The sequence below is a fragment of the Equus przewalskii genome, chromosome 7 (genome assembly GCF_037783145.1).
Source record: "Equus przewalskii isolate Varuska chromosome 7, EquPr2, whole genome shotgun sequence".
Taxonomy (NCBI): domain Eukaryota; kingdom Metazoa; phylum Chordata; class Mammalia; order Perissodactyla; family Equidae; genus Equus; species Equus przewalskii.
This window is the reverse complement of record NC_091837.1, coordinates 8,443,478-8,468,194: the sequence shown is the minus strand read 5'-3', so window position 1 is coordinate 8,468,194 and position 24,717 is coordinate 8,443,478. Positions and strand designations below refer to the sequence as shown.

The following is a 24,717-nucleotide window of genomic DNA, read 5'->3' as shown; positions in this document are numbered from 1 at the left end:
AAGTATGAGGTAAATCCAATCCAATAGCTTTTTTTTTGGTGGGGGGGGTGGGTAAGGAAGATTGGCCCTGAGCCAACATCTGTTGCCAATCTTCCTCGTTTTGCTTGAGAAAAATTGGCACTGAGCTAACAACATTTGTGCCAGTTTTCCTCTATTTTGTATGTGGGATGCTGCCACAACATGGCTTGATGAACGGTGTGTAGGTCTGTGCCCAGGATCCAAACTTACGAACCCCCGAGCCACCGAAGTGGAGTGCACAAACTTAACCACTATGCCACTGGGCCAGCCCCTCCAATAGCATATTAAAAAGATTATACACCATGATCAAGTGGAATTTATCCCAGAAATGAAAGGATGGTTCAACTTAAGAAAATCAATCAATGTAATATACCACCTTAACAGAATGAAGGAAAAAACCCACATAGTCATTTCAATAGATGCAGAGAAAGCAACTTACAAAATCTAATACCCTTTCATGATAAAAACACTCAGAAAACCAGGAATAGAAAGGAACTTCCTTAACGCGATAAAGAGCATTTATTAAAAACCCACAGCTTGGGGCCGGCCCGGTGGCGCAGCGGTTAAGTGCACACATTCTGCTTTGGCAGCCTGGGGTTCACTGGTTCAGATCCCGGGTGCGGACATGGCACCGCTTGGCAAGCCATGCTGTGGTAGGCGTCCCACATATAAAGTAGAGGAAGATGGGCAAGGATGTGAGCTCAGGGCCAGACTTTCTCAGCAAAAAGAGGAGGATTCGCAGCATATGTTAGCTCAGGGCTAATTTTACTAAAAACAAAACAAAACAAAACAACAAAAACAAAACCCACAACTAACATCATACTCAATGGTGAAAAACCAAACTTTCCCCCTAAGATTAGAAACAAGACAAAGATACCTACTTTCACCACTGCTATTCAACATAGTACTGGCAGTTCTAGCCAGAGCATTTAAGCAAGAAAAAGAAAGAAAATGCCTCCAAATTGGAATGGAAGAAGTAAAACTATATTTGCAGGTGACATGATCTTACATATAGAATATCCCAAAGAATCCACAAAATTTTTTTTTAAACTTCTAGAGCTAATAAATGAATTCAACAAAGCTTTAGGGCACAAGATCAACACACAAAGGACAGTTGTGCTTCTATTCACCAACAATGAACAATCTGAAAAGGAAATTAAGAAAACAATTCCACTTATAATAGCATCAAAAAGAATAAAATACCTAGGAATAGATTTAACTAAGGAGGCAAAAGACGTAAGTTGAAAACTACAAAATATTCTTGAAAGAAATTTAAAAAGACCTAGATATATTGAAAGACATCCCATGTTCATGGATTGGAAGACTTAATATTGTTAAGATGCCAATTCTACCAAGGTAATGTACAGATTCAATGCAATCCCTGTGAAAACTTCAATGGTCTTTTTCACAGACATGGAAAATTTATATGGAATTGCAAGGGCCCCAAATCAACAAAACAATATTGAAAAGGAACAACAAAGCTAGAGGACTCATATTTCCTGATTCAAAACTTACCACAAAGTTACAGTAATCAAACAGTATGGTACTGGCATAAGGATAGACATAGACCAATGGAATAGAATTGAGAGTCCAAAAATAGACCCATAAATCTATGGTTAATTAATTTTCAGCAAGGGTTCCCAGGCCATTCAATAGGAAAAGAATAGTCTCTTCAACAAATGGTGTCTAGACAACGAGATATCCACATGCATAAAATGAAGTTGGATCCCTACTTCAGACCATATACAAAAATTAACTCAAAATGGATCAACAACCTAAATATAAGAACTAAAACTCTTAGAAAAATACATAGAGTTAAATCCTCATGACCTTGGATTTGACAATGGGGTCTTAGACGGCACCAAAATCCAAGCAACAAAAGGAAAATCAACAAATTGGACTTAATGAAAATTAAAAACTTTTGTGCTTCAAAAGATGTCAATTGAATGACAGCCTATAAAATGGGAGAAGATATTTGCAAATCATATATCTGATAAAAGGGTTGGGTATCCAGAATATTTCAAGAACTCTTAAAACTTAACAACAAAAAGACAAACAGCCCAATTTAAAAATAGGCAAAGGGGGCCGGCTCCGTGGCCGAGTGGTTAAATTTGCGCGCTCTGCTGCGGCGGCCCAGGGTTCGGATCCTGGGCGTGGACATGGCACCGCTCATCAGGCCACGTTGAGGTGGCATCCCACATCCCACAACTAGAAGGACCTGCAACTAAGACACACAACTAGGTACGGGGGGTTTGGGAAGATAAAGCAGAAAAAATAAAAAAATAAAATAAATAAATAAAAATAGGCAAAGGACATGAATAGACATTTCTCCAAAGAAGAAATACAAATAGCCAACAAGCACATGAAAAGATGCTCAACATCATTAGTCATTAGGGAAATGCTAATCAAAACCACAATGAGGAACCACTAGGATGGCTATAATAATAATTTTAAAAATGGAAGATAACAAGTGTTGATGAGGATGTGGAGAAATTAGAACCCTTGTACATTGCTGGTGGGAATGTAAAACGATGTAGCCACTATGGAAAACAGTTTGGTGGTTCCTCAAAAAGCTAATCGTAGAATTACCATATGACACAGCAATTCCACTCCTAGCTATATATTTAGAAGAACTGAAAACAGGTACTCAAACAAATACATACACACACGTTCATAGCAGAACTATTCAAAATAGCCAAAAGGTAGAAACAGCCCAAACGCCCATCAATGGATGAATGGATAAACAATTTGTGGTATATACATACAAAGGAATGTTATTCAGCCATGAAAAGGACTGAAGTATTGATACATGCTGCAACTTGGATGAACCTAGGCATTATGTTAAGTGAAAGAAGCCAGACACAAGAGATCACACACTGTATGAAGCCATCAGTATGAAACATCTGGAATAGGTAAATCCATAGAGACAGAAGCAGACTGGTAGTTGCCAGGGTCTGGGGATAGGCAGAAATGGAGATTTCTCCTCCTTTTCTCCTCATGATGGCCTGTGGGTGCAGGGTTTCCTCTTTGGGTGATGAAAATGTTTTGGAATAGGGAGAGGTGGTGTTTGCATAACATTGTGAATGTAATAAATGCCACTGAATGGTTCACTTTAAAAAGGTTAATTTTATGTTATGTGAGTATCACTTCAATGGATTACTTTAAAAAATTTTTTTATTGTAGTAAAATAAACATAAATAAAATTCACTATTAGTAACATTTAATACATTCACAACGTTGTGCGACCATTACCCCTACTGAGTTCCAGAACCTTTTCATTATTCCAAAAGGATACCCCTTACCCATTAAGCAGTCCTTCCCAGTCCCCTTACCCCCAGCCCCTGGAAACCACTAATCTGCTTTCTGTGTCTGTGGATTTATTATTCTGGACATTTCATGTAAAGGGAGTCATACAACATGTGACCTTTCGTGTCTGGATTCTTTCTGGGAAAGCCTATCCTGCAGGTTGTAATACCAAGATGAGAGAGATATGGGGAGAGAGGTGTTTGTTGCTGCTGTAGTTTTTGCTAAAGCCTGGAGATTCTTTAACAGTCACAGATAAATGTCAGCCTTACATAGTGCATTAATGATTATAAAAATAACGTTCTGCCTTTCATGCTATCCCAAATCTGAGTTTACTTATTAAATTTAACAACGATTTAATCTTCTCCTAACAGACTATAAGCTTCATTCATTAATTCATTCAAGAAATACTTATTGATCTCCTATTGTGGACCAACCTTGTGCAAGGCCCTGGGGATGCAGAGGTGAGCAAAATAGAAGCATGTTCCGCCTTTCCTGGAACCTGCAGTCTAACGGGAAAACAAATACTGAACAGTCAAACATGAATGGTTACATAATGAAATTTGTTGTATGTTACATTCTACCGGGTCTCTGTTGGCCTTTGCCTCTTAGCTTCCATTCTGTCTTTTTCTGATAAAAAGAGAAACCACGTCTCCCCACTCTCAGGCCATCTAGTAGGGTGAATAATGGTCCCCTGAGATGTCCATGTCCTAATACCTGGAACCTGTGAATGTCACCATAGATGACATGAGACTTTGCAGATGTGGTTAAGTCAAGGATTTTGAGATGGGGAGATTATCCTGAATTATCACAAGGCTCCTTATTAGAGGGAGCGGGGGTCAGAGTCAGAGGAGAAAGTGATGTGATGATGGAAGCAGAGATTGGAGTGATGCACTTTGAAGATAGAGGAAGCAACCACAAGCCAAGGAAAACAGGAGGCTAGCTCTAGAAGCTGGAAAAAGCAAGGAAAGAGATTCTCTCCTAGAGCCTCTGGAAGGGACCAGCCCTGCCAAAATCTTGACATTAGCCCAGGGAAGTTGATTTCAGACCTCTGGCCTCCGGAATAGTAAGAGAATAAATTTGTATTCTTTTAAGCCACCAAGTTTGTGGTAATTTGTTACAACAGCCATAGAAACCTAATATAGACCACATGGTTTGGGTGCCCCATGTACCCAGGACTGGAGATGCACACGTGTTCCAGGTATTGCTGATCATACGCTGTCCTCCTGGCCTCTGTGATTGTAGTTCAGAGTCGCATGTGATGCAACTCTATCCAAGTCTAACCAATTCCAATACTATTGTAGGAGCTATTGGCACAGAGAAGCTCTGCCAAAGTCCACCCTGAGAATGAACAACAGCAGAGAAGGAAGTACCTTGGAATAACTGCCAGTGTTTGAGTCCTGATGACACTATTTGAACAGCCCAATTGAGCTATAGCTGGACATCCTCTGCTGGACTTCTTAGTTACCTCGGTCAATAAATTCTTTTTTGCTTAAAAACACCCCAAACTATATTGAAATGCACTTTTTTAGTTACTGTATCAGCAGAACTCCAGGAGTTTGATAACGTAATATTTTGGTGGGGCTGTGGAGAAACTAGTACTCTCTCATATGTTGCTGGTGGGAACACAAGCTGGTATGACCCTCATGGAGGAGAATTTGGATGTATCCTTCAAAATTACGAATATACATATCCTCCACTCTGGTACTTTTGAAAACTTAACTTACAGATGTACTTAGCATATGTGTGAAATGACCCTGTGCAGAGGCTATTCAGTAAAACAAAGTTCAGTAACCAAATACCCATTAATGAGAATAATTAAATAATGGTACATCCATTCGATGGAATACTACCTAGCTGTAAAAAAGAATGGGGAAGCTCTTCATATCTCTGAACTGATATGGAAAGATGTCCAAGATGTGAAAAAAATCAAGATGCAGAACAATGTATATATTATGATATTTGTGTGCAAAAATGAAAAATAATTTGTGTTTGCTTAAAGAATTTGAAAGGATACGAAAGAAAATAAGCAACTTGGTTGCCTGTTTGTGAGGGAAATGGGAACTAGGCAGGTGGGGGAAGATTGGCTTTTCACTGTACTTTTACTTTTTATTTCATTTTTTTATTGCAGTAACTGGTTTATAACTATAAAAGTTTCAGGTGTACAACATTATATTTTGATTTCTGTGTAGATTACATCGTGTTCACTACCCAGGGACTAATTACAATCTGTCAGCACACACATGTGCCTAATCACCTCTTTTGCCTTCTTCCCTCTCACCTCCCCCTCTGGTAACCACCAATCCAATCTCTGTTTCTATGTGATTGTTGTCATTTTTACCTTCTGTTTATGAGTGAGATCATACGGTATTTGACTTTCTCCCTCTGACTTATTTTGCTTAACATAATACCCTCAAGGTCCATCCATGTTGTCACAAATGGCTGGATTTCATAATTTCTTACAGCTGAGTAGTATTCCATTGTGTATATATGCCACATCTTCTTTATCCATTTATCCTTTCTTGGGCACCTAGGTTGCTTCCAAGTCTTGGCTATTGTGAGTAATGCTGCAGTGAACATAAGGGTACGTCTATCTTTACATATTTGTGTTTTCGTTTTCTTCGGATAATTACCCTACAGTGGAATACCTAGATTGTATGGTAGTCTATTCTTAACTTTTTGAGGAATCTCCATACCGTTTTCCATAGTGGGTGCACCAGTCTGCACTCCCAACAGCAGTGTATGAAGGTTCCCTTTTCTCTACATCCTCTCCAACACTTGTTGTTTCCTGTCTTGCTAATTATAGCCATTCTGACAGGGATGAGGTGATATCTCACTGTGGTTTTGATTTTCATTTCCCTGTTAGTGATGCTGAACATCTTTTCATGTGCCTGTTGGCATCTGTATATCTTCTTTGGAGAAATGTCTGTTCAGATCTTTTGCCCATTTAATTGAGTTTTTAGCTTTTTGTTGTTAAGATGTATGAGTACTTCAAATATTTTGGATATTAAACACTTACCAGATATGTACTTCTACTTTTTATGCTTCCTGGCTTTTGAAACTTGTGAATGTATTACTTATTCTAACAATTAAATTAAAAAACAATTTGTACACTATGATCCAATTTTAGTAACAAAACAAATAAATATATATGAAATCGAACAATACATACCACCCAGCGTGGTGGTTATTCTGGATACAGTAGGAAATATATATTGTACTAGCCCTGTGGAATTTGATCCTATGGAATAAGAAAAGGAATAGTGTACTTTCAAGGTGTCTGCCAGTTCTCTGCATGGCCAAGGCAGGTGCCCCACTTGGCATTTTAAACCAGTTGCTCCCTAAAACTACCGCGTATTTTCACTCGAGCTGCTGTTACATCCCAGCACATGGGTGAGATTGGCTTTTAGGTCCTTCGTGCAGGACTTTACATTTCAACTTGTTAGACTAGGTCCATCTTTGAAACATTTTGAGACCTCCATCCATTCAGTCATTCCACAAATGTACTCCTGAGGACCCTTCTTCACCCAGTGGGGACTACTGGGCTTTCCTTCCCTACCTTAGGTCATCTGCAGAGGTGGCAAGAGCCCAGGAAGTTGAGGTGATCCTGTAGTGAGGATGAGGATACAGGCCTATAGACAGCAGGGAACAGATGTGTGGCTAACAGGCTGCGGTTGGCCTAGTGTGAGTGACGAATAATGAGAGCCTGGCTCTAGCCGAAGGCAGAGTTCAGCTTAGCCACTGACTGGTGGATGTGCTGCTGGCAAGGAGGGTTGGGGTGAGCAAGAGCTGGGCTTCCACAGCCTGGGAAGCCTCCAGCAGGGGAATGGGTATCACACAGGAAAGGCCTTCCTCACTCAAGAGGTCTCTTCTCCAGGCAGAAACCTGGAGGGCAGGGACAAGAATCTCTCCCCTTTGCTGAGCAGTGCCAGGTGTTGGGCACAGTGGTGAGAGTTGACACTTAATCCCCACGACATCCTGTGAGGAAGGTTTGATTGTTACCCGCAGTGGCAGATGAGGACCTCCAACGCTGAGAGTCAAGCAAGCTGACCAGGGTCACACAGCTGCACAGGGGTGGAACAAGGACCCAGATGGCTCAGGCTGACACTAAGCTGTAACTCTTTACCACTATAGTACTCTTGGTGTACTTGTGTTGCTGAAATGGAGAAATGACCTAGCCAGGGTGCCAATCTGAAGTTATGTTGAGCCTGAAGCTACTCTTGTAAAAAGGAAAACCTTGGAGGCAGACAGACCTCACTGGGCTTGCACTCTGGGTGGGTAGCTCAAGAACCCTGTGAGCACGGACAAGTCATTTAACCCTCTGAACCTGTTTCCTCATCTGTAAAAACGGAGGGAATGGGTTCCCTTGGCCCCTGTTGTAATTAAATAGGACAGTGAGTGTAAAATTGTCATTAGCACATGGCCTGACCCGAAATAGATGCTTAACACCTGTTCTCAACAGAGAGGCTGCTGAACACCATGGAAAGGACAGAGTTGGGGCTGCACGGATAGGGAGAAAGTTCCTTTGGAAGTCTGGCAGCTCTGCTCCTTCCCATGGACAGGGCTCTTAGCTATGTTTCCCCAGAGTGATCAGCAGGAACACTCTTAGAATAAAAAGGGTCTTTTGGATTTATTTGCAGAGAAAACAGTTAGGAGAGGGCAAGCCGGGAAGAAAATAAAGGAGAGACTAGAAGGCACAAAGAAATCAAGAATATAGATAGTAGCTTTAAAAAGGCAAGGAACCGGGGCTGAGTCCCAAGTGTGGCAGGATGACAGAAAGATGTGCCCCAGGGACTGCCAAGGCCAATTTTGGCTGAGGAAGAAGCCTCAGGGTCTTCCTAAGCCAGGCCCCTTCCTCCTAATCTGCCCACCAGAGGCACAAATGGCTCAGTTAAGTAGCTCAAAATGGCTGGATTGTCCTGGGCTTCTCACAAGTTTAAAAAACCTTCTTAAAGCTAAAGGATTTTTTCGTTTGTTTGACCTGCTCCTTTCAAGAGGGAAAATCTCTTCTGGAAGGTGACAGGCTCTGACATCCCCTGCCTTGGAAGCAGAGCCTTCTCCCAGCCCTCACAAGCTGTCTTTGCAACCTTGTCCCAGCTATTGCAGACAAGCTTTTATGCTGAGTCAGTTTGGCTGCCTTCCAGCCAAGAACTGAGTGGAGGCTGCAATGCAGGGGCCATTAAAGGAACTATTTTTAGTCCCCATTTCAATCTTATTCAGCACAGGCGGTGAGATGCCAGGCCTGAAGGTGGCCAGACAAAGGGGATGCCGGCAGGAACAGCGTCCTAGGCAAGTAGGTCAGGGAAAAGACAAGGCGATCTCACTACGTGGAGAGAAAAAAGCACTCAGAGGCTCATGCTGCTGCCCAAGGTGCAGAAGACAGAACAGTGGGAGCTGCTGGCAGACAAGTGGGCCCTCTTGCATTATCTGAGGAGTCCCCGAGACAAATGAGGGAAGGGAAGAAAGTATAGTGACTTCCAAAACAAGACTAGGGCAATGTACACCTGGGGAGCTTGTTAAAAATACACTTCCTCGGCCCATCTTAGGTCAACGGAGTCCCAATATTAGAGTGGGGTGTGGGGATCTGCATTCCAATCTGCTCCCAGGATGGGTGACCCTCACAGAGGTTGAAGTTCGAGGACCTCTGGACTGGAAAATATCTACCCCTGGAATTCAAAGGAATGAAGCAGGCTGAGGGGAAGGAGAGGCAGATGTAGTGGCGGTCATTTAACAGCCCCTGGAGGCGCCATTCTCCTTTCCTCCCTGGGCTCAGGCTTCCATCTGTAAAATGAAGGGCCCTGGCAGGACCAGGAGCCTCCTAGTTCTTCCTCTGAAAATCCTTGTCACTGGGCTGCTCAGTGATCAGCTGAGAGGACAGGAGCAAACAGCTTTTACACCAGAGGTCCATGTTATCCAAGGACAATCAGGAAAAGTCCACTTAGAGTGAATACATGTACACTGGGGACCAAACTTCAGAGTATGTTGTGGCAGAAAATATCCGTTTGATTGGGACTATAGTGAAAAATAAAATTTATGTATATTGAAAGTTGCTGAGAGTAGATCTTAAAAGTTTTTACCTCCTTGCCCCAAAAAAGTATCTATTCGAGGTGATAGATGTGTTAACTAACCTTATGGTGGTAATCATTTCACAACACACAGCATATTGAATCATTGCGTTGTACACCTTAAACTTACACAAGGTTATACATCAATTATACTCAATAAAGCTGGAAAAATAAAATTGATTTCACCTTGTAGTTAGCAAACTCTAGATTATTCTTGCAACTATGTAATAATTCTTAAATATTTTTACATCTTTATATCTTATTTCTTAAAATGAATAATGAATCAAATACTGATTTTTTGGGGGGGATGGGGTATAATTTTTCTGACAAAACTGTCCAAGAACACTTTATGCCATCTTTCACTTTGTTTGACTTTTGCAAAAAAGGTAATTCTGCAAACATTTTGCAAAACATTTCTAGGAGGTGTTACCTATTTCCCTAGGACTTCTCAATTCCTTGAAAGTCAAACCATTATTTTCTGAGGCACCTGTCATGTCATCACCATGAAGAGTCTCCTAGGATGTCACCTGGTCTCATCGCCAGAGCCTCACCAGACGGTGGCTATGCATGTGATTCTCCAACATCACTCTCATCCACTTCATGAAATCCTGCAAGATGTATAATTATTTTTTGTGGTGTATTTATCTTCTATTTGTGTTGCACTGTCAGACATTTATAACATCCAATGATCAGAGAGAATTTGGACATCAGAGACACTCACGCCAAGGGCTAGTGAAAACGGTGATGGGAGGGGAAAGAACTTTTGCGTTTTGTGCTATGCCAACTTTGGCTTCCCCTGCCACCTCCTAACAGCAGGAACTTAGGATAACAAATACCAAGATGAGGAAGACTTCCCAAAGGAGAAATAAGTCGGGTGAGTGGGACAAACGGCAGCATCTCTCTGCAGAATCAGAATCTTCTGCACGCTGCTTTTCTTGGCTGCCTAGAGAAAGCCCATCCACAAATGCTCTCACACTGTGCCGTGATTCCCACCTGCTCTTCCAGACTGCAAAGCCACCCCCCTCCTCCCCAAGGAGCCACGTGACAAAGGACACTTGGTCAGGCAGCACTTTAATAGGCTCAAAGTAAAACACCTGTCTTTGGAGACTATCAAGAGCCACGTGTGGGCCAGAGCAGACAGCAGAGGCACAGCACTTGGGGCCTAGGGGGAAACAACAGGCTGAGCGGGAGGTCAGCGATGGCTGAAGAATCCTTGAGGATGGTTATATTTAAAGGGCTTCATCCTGCTGGGACCCCTAGAGAAAAAGGAGAAGGGAGATCAGTTAACACCATGCCCTTTGGGCTGATAAAATAAATTACAATTCATCCACACAAGGGAATACTATGTGTCTGTTAAGGGAAAAAAAAAGGAACCTGTGAGAAAAGCAGACTGCAGAACAATATGTCAGGTGTGACATTTGTAAAAAATGTTTTTATTGCCTGCAAATCCATGAACACAAACCTGGAAGGGCCCTCACTGATAATGGGCACTTCTGGAGACGAGACTTGGGCACTTTCACTTTTAATACAATTGTGTGTTGTTTACATGTTTAACAACAAAGATGTTTTATTTCTATAAAAAAAAATTTTTAAAGTCTTCCTTTGCAGGGAGGAGTCTGGAAGTGAAAAAAATCTGCACTAAGTGCCTGCCAAGAGCCACGCGCTTTACACTTCTACCTCTTAAATGCGATTTCTATCATTTTAGAGTTTTTACAGACAAAGAAACAGGCTCAGGGAGGCAAACTGTCTGCCCAACATTATATGGTTAGAAAGTAGCAGAGCCCAAATTCAAAACCGGGTCTGACGCCAAAGCCTGTTGGCCATAGGTAGGCTAACAATCCTGGCCAAAGCCTGGACCCCGCAAAGCTTAGGTGCTTCAGCTGTAATCCTGGGCCCCCAAGCTACACTTCCCACAGGGTCCTCTTCCGCACAACTCCACAGTGAATGACGTCCAGCTAAAGGGCTTCTTACATTCATCTGCCTATGACTGACATTCAATGGTAACCAGAAGGTGACACCTGGATCTTGGTTTGAGGGAGGAAGGGTGAGAGGGAGCGTGTATATGTGTGTGTGTGTGTGTGTGTCAGAGATTGCAGAGATGAGGGGAGAAAGGTTTTTATTTCAACACCACTCCAACTACTTAATTGAGGGCTTAGTCTGCCTGCACTGTGCCTGGCACCTTACCTGCTCCGTCTGGTTTAATTTCATCCTCCCAACACCACCTGAGGTGGATGCTGTTTTACCAATGAGGAATCTGAAGCTCAGGGGGGCTAAGTATAGACCCTAATCACACAGGTAGGAGCTACAATGTGAACCTAGGTCTTTCTGGCCCCAAGGCCTTTGCTAGTAACTGTGATGTCATAAACCTCTCAACATAAGAAGGGTGCAGAGTCACCCAGGCAAGTCTAGGCATATGGCTGGTGGAGAACTCATAACCTGAAGGTACTCAGCCACTGGCAGAGCAGACCATGGATCTCTTGCTGCCCAGGCAAGCACTTTGAAGCCCAGCCCCCTGGCCTAATGCCAGTGGTTAGCTGGACTCCAGCCCAAGAATCTCACATCTCATCAGTCATAGAGTTAATTGGATCTGAGTAGCTAAAGGAGCACCTTCCCAGAATGCCCTGCGAGAGGAGCTCAGCTTGGGTGACATACAAAGCACTTCAGGAAATGGGTCTTTGGGAACCATTAGACAGCAGAAAATAAACACTGGCCATGTGAGAGCTCTCACCCTGGAAATGTGCTATGGCAGGCTGGGAGGGAGAGAAGAGCTGAGGTCTCACACAGACCCACTAGGGAGGGCAAGTCCTAGAAGACACCAACATGTACTGCCAGCTCAGCCTCCCAGCAGCCACTCGGGGGCTGGAGCTGTTTATTATCAGATAGCACGACGAACCAGGCCAGGTGGAGGTGCCAGACGGAGGTGTGAGGATGCTGGGACAGCTTCCAGGGGCCGGACTGACTGACTGAGTAGAAGGTGAGGGGCAAGTAAGGCATCTTTTAGACTGACAGGGAACGGGGATGTCCTGATTACAAACAGATTATAGCCCTTCTCCGTTCCCAGACTCCATTCCTCCCCAACCCCTTGCCCAAAAGGAACGAGATGCCTGAGCAGTGTGGACTCTGGAGTTTTGAACCTGAAGGAAAAACATGCGTTAGGGGATGAAAGGGAAGGGTCCCAACACCAAAGAGAAAGGAAAAGTAGGGAGAAGTGCCGTGAGCGCAGACAACTAAATACCAAGCTGTCAAGACCAGCTGGCATTTTCTGAGGCCCTGTCTGTGCCAGGAACCATTCTGGAAGCTTTAGATAAATTATCTCTAATTCATCATGAGCTAGAAGGTAATACTTCCACTCCAGCCTTTAGGAAACAGGCTCAGCTGAGCTGAAGTGCCTCTTCCAAGGTCACATGGCTGGTAACAGTTAAGTGCAGACCTGCAATTTGTGTCTTACTTCAGAGCTGGTTCCTTCTCTAACACCCAACTGCCTAAAGCTGAGATTCTCACAGATGTGTGAGCAACATAGGAAGAGAGCAGACTGGAGACCAGTGGGGATACACAGAGTTTAAAAGGCTTATTTGGACAGTAAAAAGCGAACTCTGTTGTTTTCCACAGAAAATATAGAAAGTAAAGCTTGGCCAAATCCTCTTGGTTCATGGTCTGGTGCCATTCACTCAGTGGGCGGCCCATCTTTAGGAGGTGTTTGTGAAGAACAACTGGACCAGGCTGGTAGGAAGTGGGCTGCCAGCAAAGCTTCAGAAAGGAGGGAGCAAGCTTTCCCCAGGAAATACAGCTGTAGGATTTTAATTTCCACTGTGACCAGAGACAAGTGTACCTGGGGATGCACATGCCCTCCATGCCAGACTCTGATCTCTGCCCCAAGTCCCAGTGAGAAGCAGAGCTGGAGGTGCCCAGAGCCCTGGTGCTCTTGCCCCTCCCGTCACCTGAAAAGCCGCAGACACATCTTCTCCTGGGGAAACTCCTTGGGCCCCTCCACGCTGTCATCGTGGCTCTCCGTCTCCAGGTAGACGTCCAGCAGTACACACAGGCGCTGCAGCTGGTTGGTCAAGAGCTGATGGCTGGGCCGGGGGCCACACAGCTCCTTGTAGCACACGTTGACCTCGCTCTCCATGGCCTATAGGGTGGGAAAGCCAGAAACTCAGCACTACCTTCAGACCAGCCAGGGAGGAGCTGGGCCACACAGATCAAGCTTGACTGGCTCGTCCTGAGGCTCCCTCTCCTCAAGACAATAGGATGCCTTCCTGATTCTGATCCATAATGTTCCCCACCTTACATGCACACAGCCAAGAAGACGGAGGTGTGCAGAGAAGGAATCTCAAGATCCAAGTCAGAAGGTGTTAGGGTTAAATACGTGCTCCACAGCCAGAAGGCTGCTACTGAATCAAATCAACATGCATAACAATCGTTAACAGCTGCAACGCTCTCACACATCATGTCCTTCTAGCACTTCTATGCTTCTGAGTTTATTCACATTCCCACAGAAGCCCAAGACAACAACCTTTCAAGGCAGGTATTTCTATTATCTCGGTTCTATTCGTGGGGTGAAACCTGTGGACCCCAAGCCACGTAAGTTGAGATGGGTCCAGGCTCTTTCCTCTACTACACCATTAAGCCTCGAAGAAATTTTACAAATCCTGGCAGGCCCCTCTGTCACAGGAATTGTGCCAGTGCCCAACCCCTCATCCGTGGCTGGCTCTGCCACAGCCCATCTCCCCATGGAGGCTCTCCCTGCTCCTCTTGTCACGCCAGCAGAGCCTCACCCGAATATTGTCATCGTTGCTGTTGGTTTTCTCCCCTTTCCAGTTGAGACAGAGCTGGAAGATGGGTGGGATGGAGGAGTAGCCAGGATTCAGCACCACAGCAGCCTGGAGTTTGGCTGGGAAGGGAGGGGAGAGGAGGAAAATTCAGTTCTGAGATCTGGCTTGCTAGCCCCTGAGGCTAGCTCAGATGTCTTATATTAACCCCAGTGCTGCAGAACACATCCTGATACTGATTTTTTTTTTTAAACCTATTTATCTATCTTATCTATTTTGCTGAGGAAGATTCACCCTGAGCTAACATCTGTGCCAACCTTCCTCTTCTTGCCTGAGGAAGATTTGCCTTGAGCTAACATCTGTGCCAACCTTCCTCTGTTTTGTATATGGGAGGTTGCCACAATACGGTGTAGGTCCACACCCAGGAAGTGAACCCGGGCTGCGCGCCAAACTTAATCACTAGGCCACGGGACCGGCTCCTGATACTGACTTTTACTTTTGGTCTAGAATCTCCGAAGTAGAACTGCCAGTTTGCAGAATGTAAGGTCCTGTGACTCTGGTCCCTCCAAGGACACAGAGGTGTGTAGACTCCCCAGGGTCTGGTCCACATTAGGTCTGCCCAAGAGTCCCATTTGCTCCTTTGACAAAAGTTTGTTTTAACTGGCATTTATTTGCTAGCAAGTTAACGATTTTCCCACGTGAAGGCTTCCTGTTTCTTGTTTTCAGCAATACTGTATATCAGCCATTACATCAAATGTATTTTCTCTATCCTGTTCCTTTTGCAACTATATTTTTTGTTACGTGAAACTTTTTAATAGCCAACATTTACTGAGTACTTACTACATTCCAAACACTGTGCTAAGCCCTTTATGTAAATTTTATTTCATCCTAACAAAGATTCTTTGAGATGGGTACCATTATCATTATATCCATTTTACATATAAAGAAACTGATAAAAACTTCCCTAAGGTCAAACAGTTGCAAACCAGGAGTGCCAAGTTTAACTAGAACTGCCTGATGTCAAAGGTGTGTTCATAATCATTACATGAAATATTTGTATTTTTGAACAGTCATTTTTTTCCCTGGTGACAGCCTTCGTCTTTTTTAATAGGACGACAACATTTATCCTCTCCATGGATGGACTAAGTATGCTATTCCTTTTCCATTATTCATGGAGAGGGAAAAAACCTCTCTGACCCACCAGTTAATTCAAGCAACAGAGGATAACAGAGTGCAGGTTAAGACAATTCTTTCTTGACAGTCACAACATTTATTAAAAAGTGATTCTTTTCGTCACTGCTGTGTTTTCTGTCATAACAGTCTCCATAAATTTCTGTATTTACCTCTGTTCACCAATTTTGTTTGTTTTTTTTTTGAAGAAGAAGAAGATTAGCCCTGAACTAACATCTGCTGCCAATCCTCTTTTTGCTGAGGAAGACTGGCCCTGAGCTAACATCTGTGCCCATCTTCCTCTATTTTATATGTGGGATGCCTACCGCAGCATGGCTTGACAAGTGGTGAGTAGGTCCACCCCCAGGATCCAAACTGGTGAACCAAGGGCCCCAGAAGCGGAACGTGCGAACTTAACTGCTGTGCCACTGGGCTGGCCCCACCAATTTTCTGTTTTTAATTCATATTATGTTGTTTTTTTTTTTTTAATGTCCTTATTTTTTTTTTTTTTTAAAGATTTTATTTTTTCCTTTTTCTCCCCAAAGCCCCCCGGTACATAGTTGTGTACTCTTCGTTGTGGGTTCCTCTAGTTGTGGCATGTGGGACGCTGCGTCAGCGTGGTCTGACGAGCAGTGCCATGTCCGCGCCCAGGATTCGAACCGACGAAACACTGGGCCGCCTGCAGCGGAGTGCGCGAACTTAACCACTCGGCCACGGGGCCAGCCCCATACTATGTTTTTAAACTGACTGAAAACCCAATTGAAAGTTTTCAAACTGATCTGTTATAAAATCATTTAAGGATTATATTTATTTGGAATGGTTCCTCACTTATCTAAATTTCACTCTTCTAAGTTTTCAAATTCTACAATGCTTCTAATGAAAATTTTCATTATCACAGTCTATGTATGAATCTAGAATACTTGTCTTTCCAAGCTTTCATCTGCTCAGTCAGGAAGCAGAAGTGATTTCTTCCAATGACTTCCCACCCTCAGGGCTTATAAATTTCTTGGACTGCATATTTTGTGCCCTTTTAAAACAGTACTCCATGTTGTTTAGGGATGAGGTAAAAGTATTTTTAAAAGGGGGAGAGGATGGGAAGCAAATGCATAAATTCCAAATAGTAGTCACTTCTCATGAGGGAGAGAATAAAGTGGGATCGGGGGCCTCAACTGTACCCAAAATATTTAATTTCTTCAGAATATTTTTTAAAAAAACACAAAGGAAGGAAAACGAGAGAGAAGGGAAGAAATTGGGGTAGAGAAACTCTAATATCAAAGAGTGCAACCTTTCCTTACATTTCTCACACTGTCTTAGAACTAGAGACAACTCCCTTGGCACCGAGCCCCAGGGGTCAGGCCTGTGGGCAGTGCCAGGCCTGCCGAGGCTGGGGCCGGACAGCACCCAGGTGGCTCCAGCAGGAAGCCCTGGAGAGTCAGATGCCAGCAGAGCTGAGAGGAACCATAGCTTTCCATGCCTCCAAAGTGAGTGCAGGAACTGCAGAGAGGGAGGAAGGTCCTGCAAACCTGAGGTTGACATGTCAGCCGTTCTGCGAGGAGAGGGTCAAACAGGTGTCTGATTCTAGAGAGCAGTAAAGCAAGGAGGCTGAGAGCTCAGGCTCAGAGGTCAGACTGCATTTATGACTAAGCTCTTAATTCCCTGACCTCTGAAATGGGAATATTACCACCCCCAGGACTGTCATGAGGATGAAATGAGATAAAGCACATATGTAACTGTGTTACAGAACAAGTCCTCGCTGAATGGTGGTTCTCACAATCACTGGCAGATTCCAGGATCTTTCGCTTCCTTTGGGCAACTCCTAGGAATGTTTTACTCTTAGCAGCCCCCCTTGATGAGAACCACCGTGATCAGCAGAGCAATTACCTGTGCCTCTTTCCACGAGAGCCATGTAGTAGAGATTGGTGTCTCCAGCCAGTCCCGCCTCCACAATGTCTTTGGTGAAATGCAGCTCCTAGAAGTCATCACAGACAAGGAGTGAACTCTTCGCTCCTTTAGTCAAATCTCTTGCCCTTCTTGTGGCAGGGCAGGAGCTGAAAGGTGACATGGGCCTGTAGTCCCCAGGACAGGAAGGGTGACCTGTCACTCCTCCACCTACCATGTAATCCTCATGGGCAATCGTCACCCACTTCACCAGGCGAGAGACAACCTTTGCAGGGAAAAGGTACTGGCAATCGCTGGTAACTGGCACAATGCCATGTTCTAAAAGACAGCAAGACAGGTGGTGTCACAGGTAGAAATCAGGTGCCACAGCTGGGTAACTAGCATCCTCTGGAGGGCTCAGATGGCCCTGCCAGTTGCCCAGGTACACCTGGCAGTCAGAGGTGCCAGGTCAACATGTGCCAGGAATGTAGGCACACCAACCTGATCTGTACCCAGTGCTATGTGCTTGCGGCCAGACCCAGCACCAGCATTCACGGTGCTTTATCCTTAACGCAAATGATGGCCAGCAAAACAAAAACCCTCTGGCAGTGACAGTGCCTCTGCAGCAGTGACTGTTAATTAGATCAAATAGCCGAAAGGGCTGTGTTTTCATAGCTGACCTTGATGGAGGAAAGGACTGAAGTGTTCTGTGTCAGTTCCTCTACGGGAGAAGAACTGGAGAACTGCTCTGGGGTAAATTCCTACTGGCGTTTCAAAGCAAACACGAAACCCAGGAAATGCTGTCCAGGGTGACAATCATCCAACCTTCATACAAAACAAACTCAGCAATGCTGATGGGGAGCAAGCCCCAGTGGACAAGCAATGCTGCCCTGGAGAGATTCAGGGTCCATGTGGAGCACAAGAACTGGCCCAGAGGGGTGGGGTCTCCAAATGGGTCCTGGAAACCCAATGCCTTTCCCAACAGTGACTCCTTTAGATCAGAAAAATCCTAACCCTCACTACCCTGCAAATGCCCTGTACGTGGGAAGCCCCTGACAAGTATTTACTGAATATTAAACAAAAAGAAGCCCCCAGACAGCCACCACCTTAGTCAATGGCTCATCAAAGTTACCTGGGAGCTTATGAAAAACACAGGGGCTCAGCCTCACCCTGGGGGATGTAAGCTCAGTAGGTCTCAGGGGAGGGATGAGGCAGTGGAGCCCTGGACCGCTGTATTCAAATAAGCGGAAGGTAAGCTCGAGGAGGCATGGATTGGGTTTCTATTTAAATATCCGTAGAATGCACACCAAAGTCAGCTAGGATGAGCTGCTCTTGTCCAATTCACTAACTTGTGCCCCCCAGAAGGGTGGGGGCCTCTTTGTGAACTGGCACAGCCCTGATGGACTGAGGGGAGCTCAGATCTCTGCTTGGATGGGCCTGAAGCTCTCCCCAGTGGCCTTGCCAACACCTCTGCTCAACAAAAGCCAGGAATACAGCCTTCTTTGATTGTTGTCAAGATTCAAGAAATCTGAGTGAAGGGCCAAGTCATTTTTGTCCCTCCGTAGTCCAAGTGGCTCTTAAGCCACAGTCCTAATACCAGCTTACCCAGGGACGCAAATTGTTTGTGGAGGGCCAGGCGAGACTGAACCCTGGTCTTCAGCAGTTTCATGGTGGTCTCCATGTGGCTGGCGCTCAGTGAGTGGTCAGCAATCACCGTGTGCTGTGGATGACAGCGAGCGGCACAACTGAGTGCTCCCCATCCCTTCCTCCAGGCCCCACCTCTCTCCTCAGACCTGCCTGCCTGTGGCAGCCAGGATCACCCACACCCTGAGGTGGGCACCTTATGGGAATGGCAGGGTTTATCTGCTATGACAGGCCAGATGCTGAGTCCCAGCAGGAACAATACAAGCTGCCGGGTTCTCAAGAGGCTATGGCCAGCTCCTGAGAAAAGAGAGGCTTCTGCTAAGGTGCAAGATCCCCGGGGTTCTGCTTTCACATTTTTGGCATCTTCATACACAAGACTGAAGGGTAGCAGAGCCTGCACTCGTGCTACACCCAGGGCAAGGACCCAAGATACTCTGATCTAGAGGGCCACTAGGCTTAGGGAGAAGGCTAAAGGTACTTAAAGACATGGGCCTCAGACATTTTCGTGTCCTGAGTTGAGAGAGGACACGTCATAGCCCTTCAGGGTTTAAGGCCACCAGAAGCCTTCCTGGAGTATGTATGGAAGGAGAGGAAGTAGAGCCCCTCGGCCAAGGAGACAGGATCAGTGAACACACCTGGGGCTGTTCTTTGGGGAAGTGGAGGCCACCGAGCTTCTGTACCCACAAATAGGGGTGACCTAGGTCAAGTACGTAGTCTCTCAAAGTCAGGATGCTGCAGAAAAGAACAGAGAAAAAAATGATTTTTAAGTCCTTTCTGTAGTGGTCCCAGGATAGTCTTCCTCCCATCCCCCCAAAATAGGCTGGTCCCGCAGGCTCACAGCCAGGCTGCCAGCGAAGCCTCTTAACTCCATCAGTTCCCTACCATGAATTTTCTCTCTCCCATGTTCTCTATTCTCCTTTTCCCCTGACGGCCTTCAGTTCATAAGCAAATCTCAATAAAAAAGCAGTATACTTGATCTCTTCACTGGTCTACCAATTTATAAAATATCAAAAAAAACTTTAATCCTCAGAGAATTAAAATAGTAAACATTTGTATTGCATCATGAGTTCTTATCACATCCACGAGTTTGGATCCTTCCATCCTTTCCCCTCCTTCCATGACCTCCATTTGCCTCCTAAGCAGGGAAGGGTGTGTGTTCCCTTCTCTTGGTGCAGCATTCCCTCTTGCCCCGTGGTCCTCCCACCCTACCCCCTAAGAGGCCTCCAGCCCTAACACGTCTCCAACACTGGGCTTGAGCCACCATGGAGACTCTGAAGCAGACAGGCTGGGAGAGGAAGAAACATGCTGACTCACCCAACTTTGTCAAACTGATACTGATTGGCTGGATTTGGAGTCTTCTTTCCATGATCCCCAGGATACAAACAGCTCAGGACTGAGTCAGGAGACAACAAGTCACTGGAAAAGGGAGAAGACTGCAGTGAGAAGGCCGGCCAACACCCTGCCTCGAGGCAGACTTAGGCATTTGGGGATGGTAATGCCAATTCTCACTGATGATCGACGCCACCATTTACTGAAAGCTTCCTGTGGGCCAGAATCTTTCTATGCTTGGAGTCATAAGATTCTTACAATTCTATAAGGTAGGAAGTATTATCATGTCCATTTTACAGAGGAGAAACTCAATACTTTGAAAGATACGGCTTGTCCAAGATTACACTGCCAGTAAGTGCTGGAGCCATGATTTGCACTGTCTGATCAAAGACTAGTACTCTTAACCACCAAATTCTTTAAAAAACCTAACCTTTCAAGAGTTATTTGGTGACCAAGGCCTCACCTCAGGGGAGCAACGCCCTGTGACATTGGAAATAAAAATAATCATAATTTTCATAGGAGCAGAACAGACTCCCTTCTACCCCAGAGAGAACAAGTGTGCAGCTTTGGTGCTGTGTCTATCTTGCTTTGACCAAATCTCATGTTACTCACAGAAAAAGGTCCCCTTTATAGTCCCAGAAAAAGACATTATCACATGCACTGGAGACAAGGTGACCCAGGGCTATAAGCAGACGCCACTGCCATCCATCTGGAATGGTTAGGGCACAGCCTGTAATTAAACGCGACAAGCAGAGAAGAGACGGGGGCAGGGAGGAGGATAATGGAGTGATCTGATCACAAAGGCTAAGGCCCATTCTTTCCCCCAAGCAGCAGGGAGTTCTGCTTCATCTTTCCAGGGACAGCAGCAGGAGCTACTCAGGCAGAATGGGCTGATCCCCGGGGCTCTGAGCCCTGGAATGCTTTGGGGAACTTAGCACTGGGGCAGTGGCAGCTTCTGGCTCTTCTCTGTTCTCTGTCTCTCCCAGAGTCTCTCTGCCCCCCAGGGTCCCCCTTCACCTCCTCATATGGAGAACTGGCTAGAAAATAAATAAGAATTGTCAGTCTTTTGGCCAATTATTTGGTGACCGTTACTAATAGAATGAATGAACCAAAGTAAAAGAGAACAGCTAAAACTGTACATGATAAGGGCTTCTAACTGACAAAATGTGATGGAAGAATCGAATCTTGACAAAAGTTACATTTGTAATATTTGGCTCAGGACAACTGAATTTGGTAAAAATAACAGACATAAATGGGGAGGTTATATATGGTTATAAAAACACAACACCAAAACAAAAAACTATTCAATTAGTCAAGTCTTTGTTATCAAATTTTAATGGAAAAGAAGGGATTAAAAAAAACCTTGGTAAAATAAAAATGGAAAATGATTAAAAATAATTTAGTGGCTTCATGAAAAACTGATTTTTTTTTTTGGAGGAAGATTAGCCCTGAGCTAACATCTGCCACCAATCCCCCTCTTTTTGCTGAGGAAGACTGGCCCTGAGCTCACATCCGTGCCCATCTTCTTCTACTTTATATGTGGGACGCCTGCCACAGCATGGCTTGCCAAGCAGTGCCATGTCCACACCCGGGATCCGAATCAGCGAACCCCAGGCCGCCGAGGTGGAACGTGCGCACCTAACCGCTGCGCCATCAGGCCGGCCCCGAAAAACTGATTAACGAATTAAAATGCCCTAATGGAAATTATCCTGGAAAATGACTCCTTGAGGAAAATTCAGCAAGGTTGGTATAATTCTGATTAAAAAGTCTGTATTAAAAACGTGAATTCCCTCATGAATTAATAGATCCTGGCAACAGTCGTCAATGTTAATATCCCCAAAATAGAGACAGGTTGTGCCTCCTGATGGAAGCACTCAACAACATCTATGACACAGTCCTGCCTCCCATCCCCCTAAAAAAATAAACAGAATCTGATCAAGCCTCTAAACGTACCTACAGTTTACATGGAATACAGGGGAAGGGAGTAACCCAATAAATTGTACCGCAGGGATGCAATCATCAAAATCCAGACAAGGAGAAACCTACAGAGCAAACAACCCACTTTCCTCAACAAGTAGAGATGGCAGGAACATTCAGAGCAAAAGATGCTTGAGAGAAGCTTCACGCAACTGCGACACATGGACCTTACAGACCAGATTCAAAACCCAAACTGTAAAAACCACCAATAAAAACACTTATGAGAAAATCAGGTAAATTTGAACTCTGACTGGATATTGGACGGTATTAAGGAATTAGTGTGATACTGTGATTATATTGAAAAAAAAAGTATCCTTATGTCTTAGTAGATAAATAAATAAACCATACAACAGGCTGGTATCTCCAGGGGCCAAAGCAGCCTGTACCTGAGCAAAGGCCTCTGGGCTCAAGTCTAGAGCTCTAGGCCCAGGGCTTCCATAACTGGTCATAGATTCCCCTGAACCTCAGTTTCTCCACCTGTAACATTGGAGGATGAGCCAGACAACACCCAAGGCCCATAAAGACATAATCCTGGTTTCAGGAGGGTGTTTCCTTTTGTGCTTCCTCTCTCTTTAGGGGCCAGGGCCCACCTGGCAATGAGAGTAGTACAGCAGAGTGGGACACAGGCCTCAGTTTCCTCACTTTGTAGAGCTCCTGTGAGAGTTAAACCAGTTGATGATGATAAACAGCTGTCATTTACCAGTGCTTCACCTATGCTAAGCACTTAACTCTTCGTAAGCACCCTGGAAGGGAATATTACAATCAATGACCACAGAATGAGGAAACAGACTCAGAGGCCAGGAAACTTGGCTGAAGATGCACTTAGCTGTGAGTGGCAGATGTGGGACTCGCTGGAGCTCTGTGATTGTAACCAGTGTGCAGTATTGCCCCCATCGTTGCGAGGGCAGCGCTTAATGAGGAGCTGAAGTTAAGCATGCACTGAGACCAGCATGCAGCCCTGTTATTAACAGATAGGGCAGGGCAGGGCCAGCCCCGTGGCCTGAGTGGTTAAGTTCGCACACTCCGCTTCGGCGGCCCAGGGTTTCGCCAGTTCAGATCCTGGACACAGAAATGGCACCGTGGCACATTAAGCCATGCTGACACAGCGCCCCGCATGCCACAACTAGAAGGACCCACAACTAAAATATACAACTATGTACTGGGGGGATTTTGGGAGAAAAAGCAGGAAAAAATAAAGATTGGCGACAGTTGTTAGCTCAGGTGCCAATCTTTAAAAAACAAAAAACAGACAGGGCATCCGAGAGGTGAGCAAGCAGAGTGCTCATGACGAGGCATTCCACAAAGGCCAAGGCTCTCACGGGGCCCTGGAGCTGTTCTCTGGACTGAGAGCTCCGGGTGTGCAGTCTAACAAGACCTTCTGAAGAAGCAAGCCCTGGGCTCCCTCTGCTGGGGTCAGGTGGGAACAGAGCCAATTTCATCAGAGCGGCCTTGTGTGGTCAAACAACACTCTCAAGCTCAGGGACCAAGGCTGTGGCCGGAATGGGGCATGGACTGTAAGTGAAGGGTAGAAAGACCAGGGACACTGTACCATCAGGCAGCCAGGGGAAGAGTTCCACTCCACCGGGCACCAGACCCGTGCCTCCTTTGGTGGTCTTTCTACAGCTGACACGAGGACTCTACTGGGACCAGGTAGGGGCAGTAGCAGGAGAGTCAAGCCAGGGCAGTGCTCTCATAAGTGAGGCTATTTCACCCTCCGGCCCCCTCAGTCTTCCTCCTGTCTTCCCACTCCTGGCTGTGGAACAAGACTGCCATGGTTGGGAGCTTCCTGGGGATGCCTGACCTGTGCAATCATTACTGTGCCTCAGCTCACCCTCCTCAAAACCCCCACAGGCACCCACCACAATCCTCCTCCCCCTGCCCAGGTAAGGACAACCTGGGATTGAGCTGAGCTGTGAAACAGAAATCCCAGCACCTTGGGAGAGACAGAGAAAAGGAAGAGCATGGTCTAAATTTGTCAACCTGATAATGTCTGCCAAATCTCATTTTCACATGCCCACTCTTTCCACTCGTCGTTAAGAAGCTAGGGCTCTGACCTGCCTACTCAATTGGCTATACGCTGTAGTCACTTTTATCATCTGCTGCATAGTAAGATAACTTCACCAATTAAAGTCAGTGAGAGCTTTCTAAATACCAGTGATGTGTCAGGACTTCTAGGCCATGTGGACATGACAACAGAAGTCAAGGCAGCCGTGAACCCCCTCAGAGCCAGGCGAGGGAGCAACCGAGAGCAACCCAGCACTGAGGCTCTCATCACACCTTCTCCCACGCCCCACTCTCCACAGCGCCTGCCCGATACCCTGCACTGATGGGGGTGATCAGCTCCGTGGCAGTCGTCACTTTGGCTTTGACCGTCATGATGTTGAGGTTCATGAGGTAGTAGAAAGTCAGGTGAAGCACACTGTCATCTGGAGGAAAAGAAGAGATCATTTAAAAGTTAAACATGAGAGCTGAGTCAAGAGCTTTATAAAAATGAAAGCCAACGAGGCTTTTAAGATATTTTACTGTAAAAACAAAAACTCGATGGCAATTTACTGCTGAGTAAA

At 45.3% G+C, this 24,717-nt stretch overlaps 1 protein-coding gene across 11 annotated transcripts in view; it reads right to left on the bottom strand.

Annotated features, from left to right (window-relative positions):
- Nucleotides 1-10,440: 10,440 nt before the first annotated feature.
- The window catches only part of THOC5 (THO complex subunit 5), a 30,957-nt gene continuing 16,680 nt past the window's right edge, over nucleotides 10,441-24,717 (bottom strand). For all 11 annotated transcript variants that reach the window (XM_008515689.2, XM_070628613.1, XM_008515688.2 and 8 more), the window contains 9 exons: nucleotides 24,471-24,579; nucleotides 20,162-20,263; nucleotides 19,483-19,579; nucleotides 18,809-18,923; nucleotides 17,439-17,542; nucleotides 17,207-17,294; nucleotides 14,162-14,277; nucleotides 13,325-13,515; nucleotides 10,441-10,642 (listed from right to left, as the gene is read on the bottom strand). In XM_008515689.2, coding sequence (XP_008513911.1) covers nucleotides 10,579-10,642; nucleotides 13,325-13,515; nucleotides 14,162-14,277; nucleotides 17,207-17,294; nucleotides 17,439-17,542; nucleotides 18,809-18,923; nucleotides 19,483-19,579; nucleotides 20,162-20,263; nucleotides 24,471-24,579 — 986 coding nt within the window. In that variant the 3' untranslated portion in view covers nucleotides 10,441-10,578. The remainder of the gene's footprint in view (nucleotides 10,643-13,324; nucleotides 13,516-14,161; nucleotides 14,278-17,206; nucleotides 17,295-17,438; nucleotides 17,543-18,808; nucleotides 18,924-19,482; nucleotides 19,580-20,161; nucleotides 20,264-24,470; nucleotides 24,580-24,717) is intronic.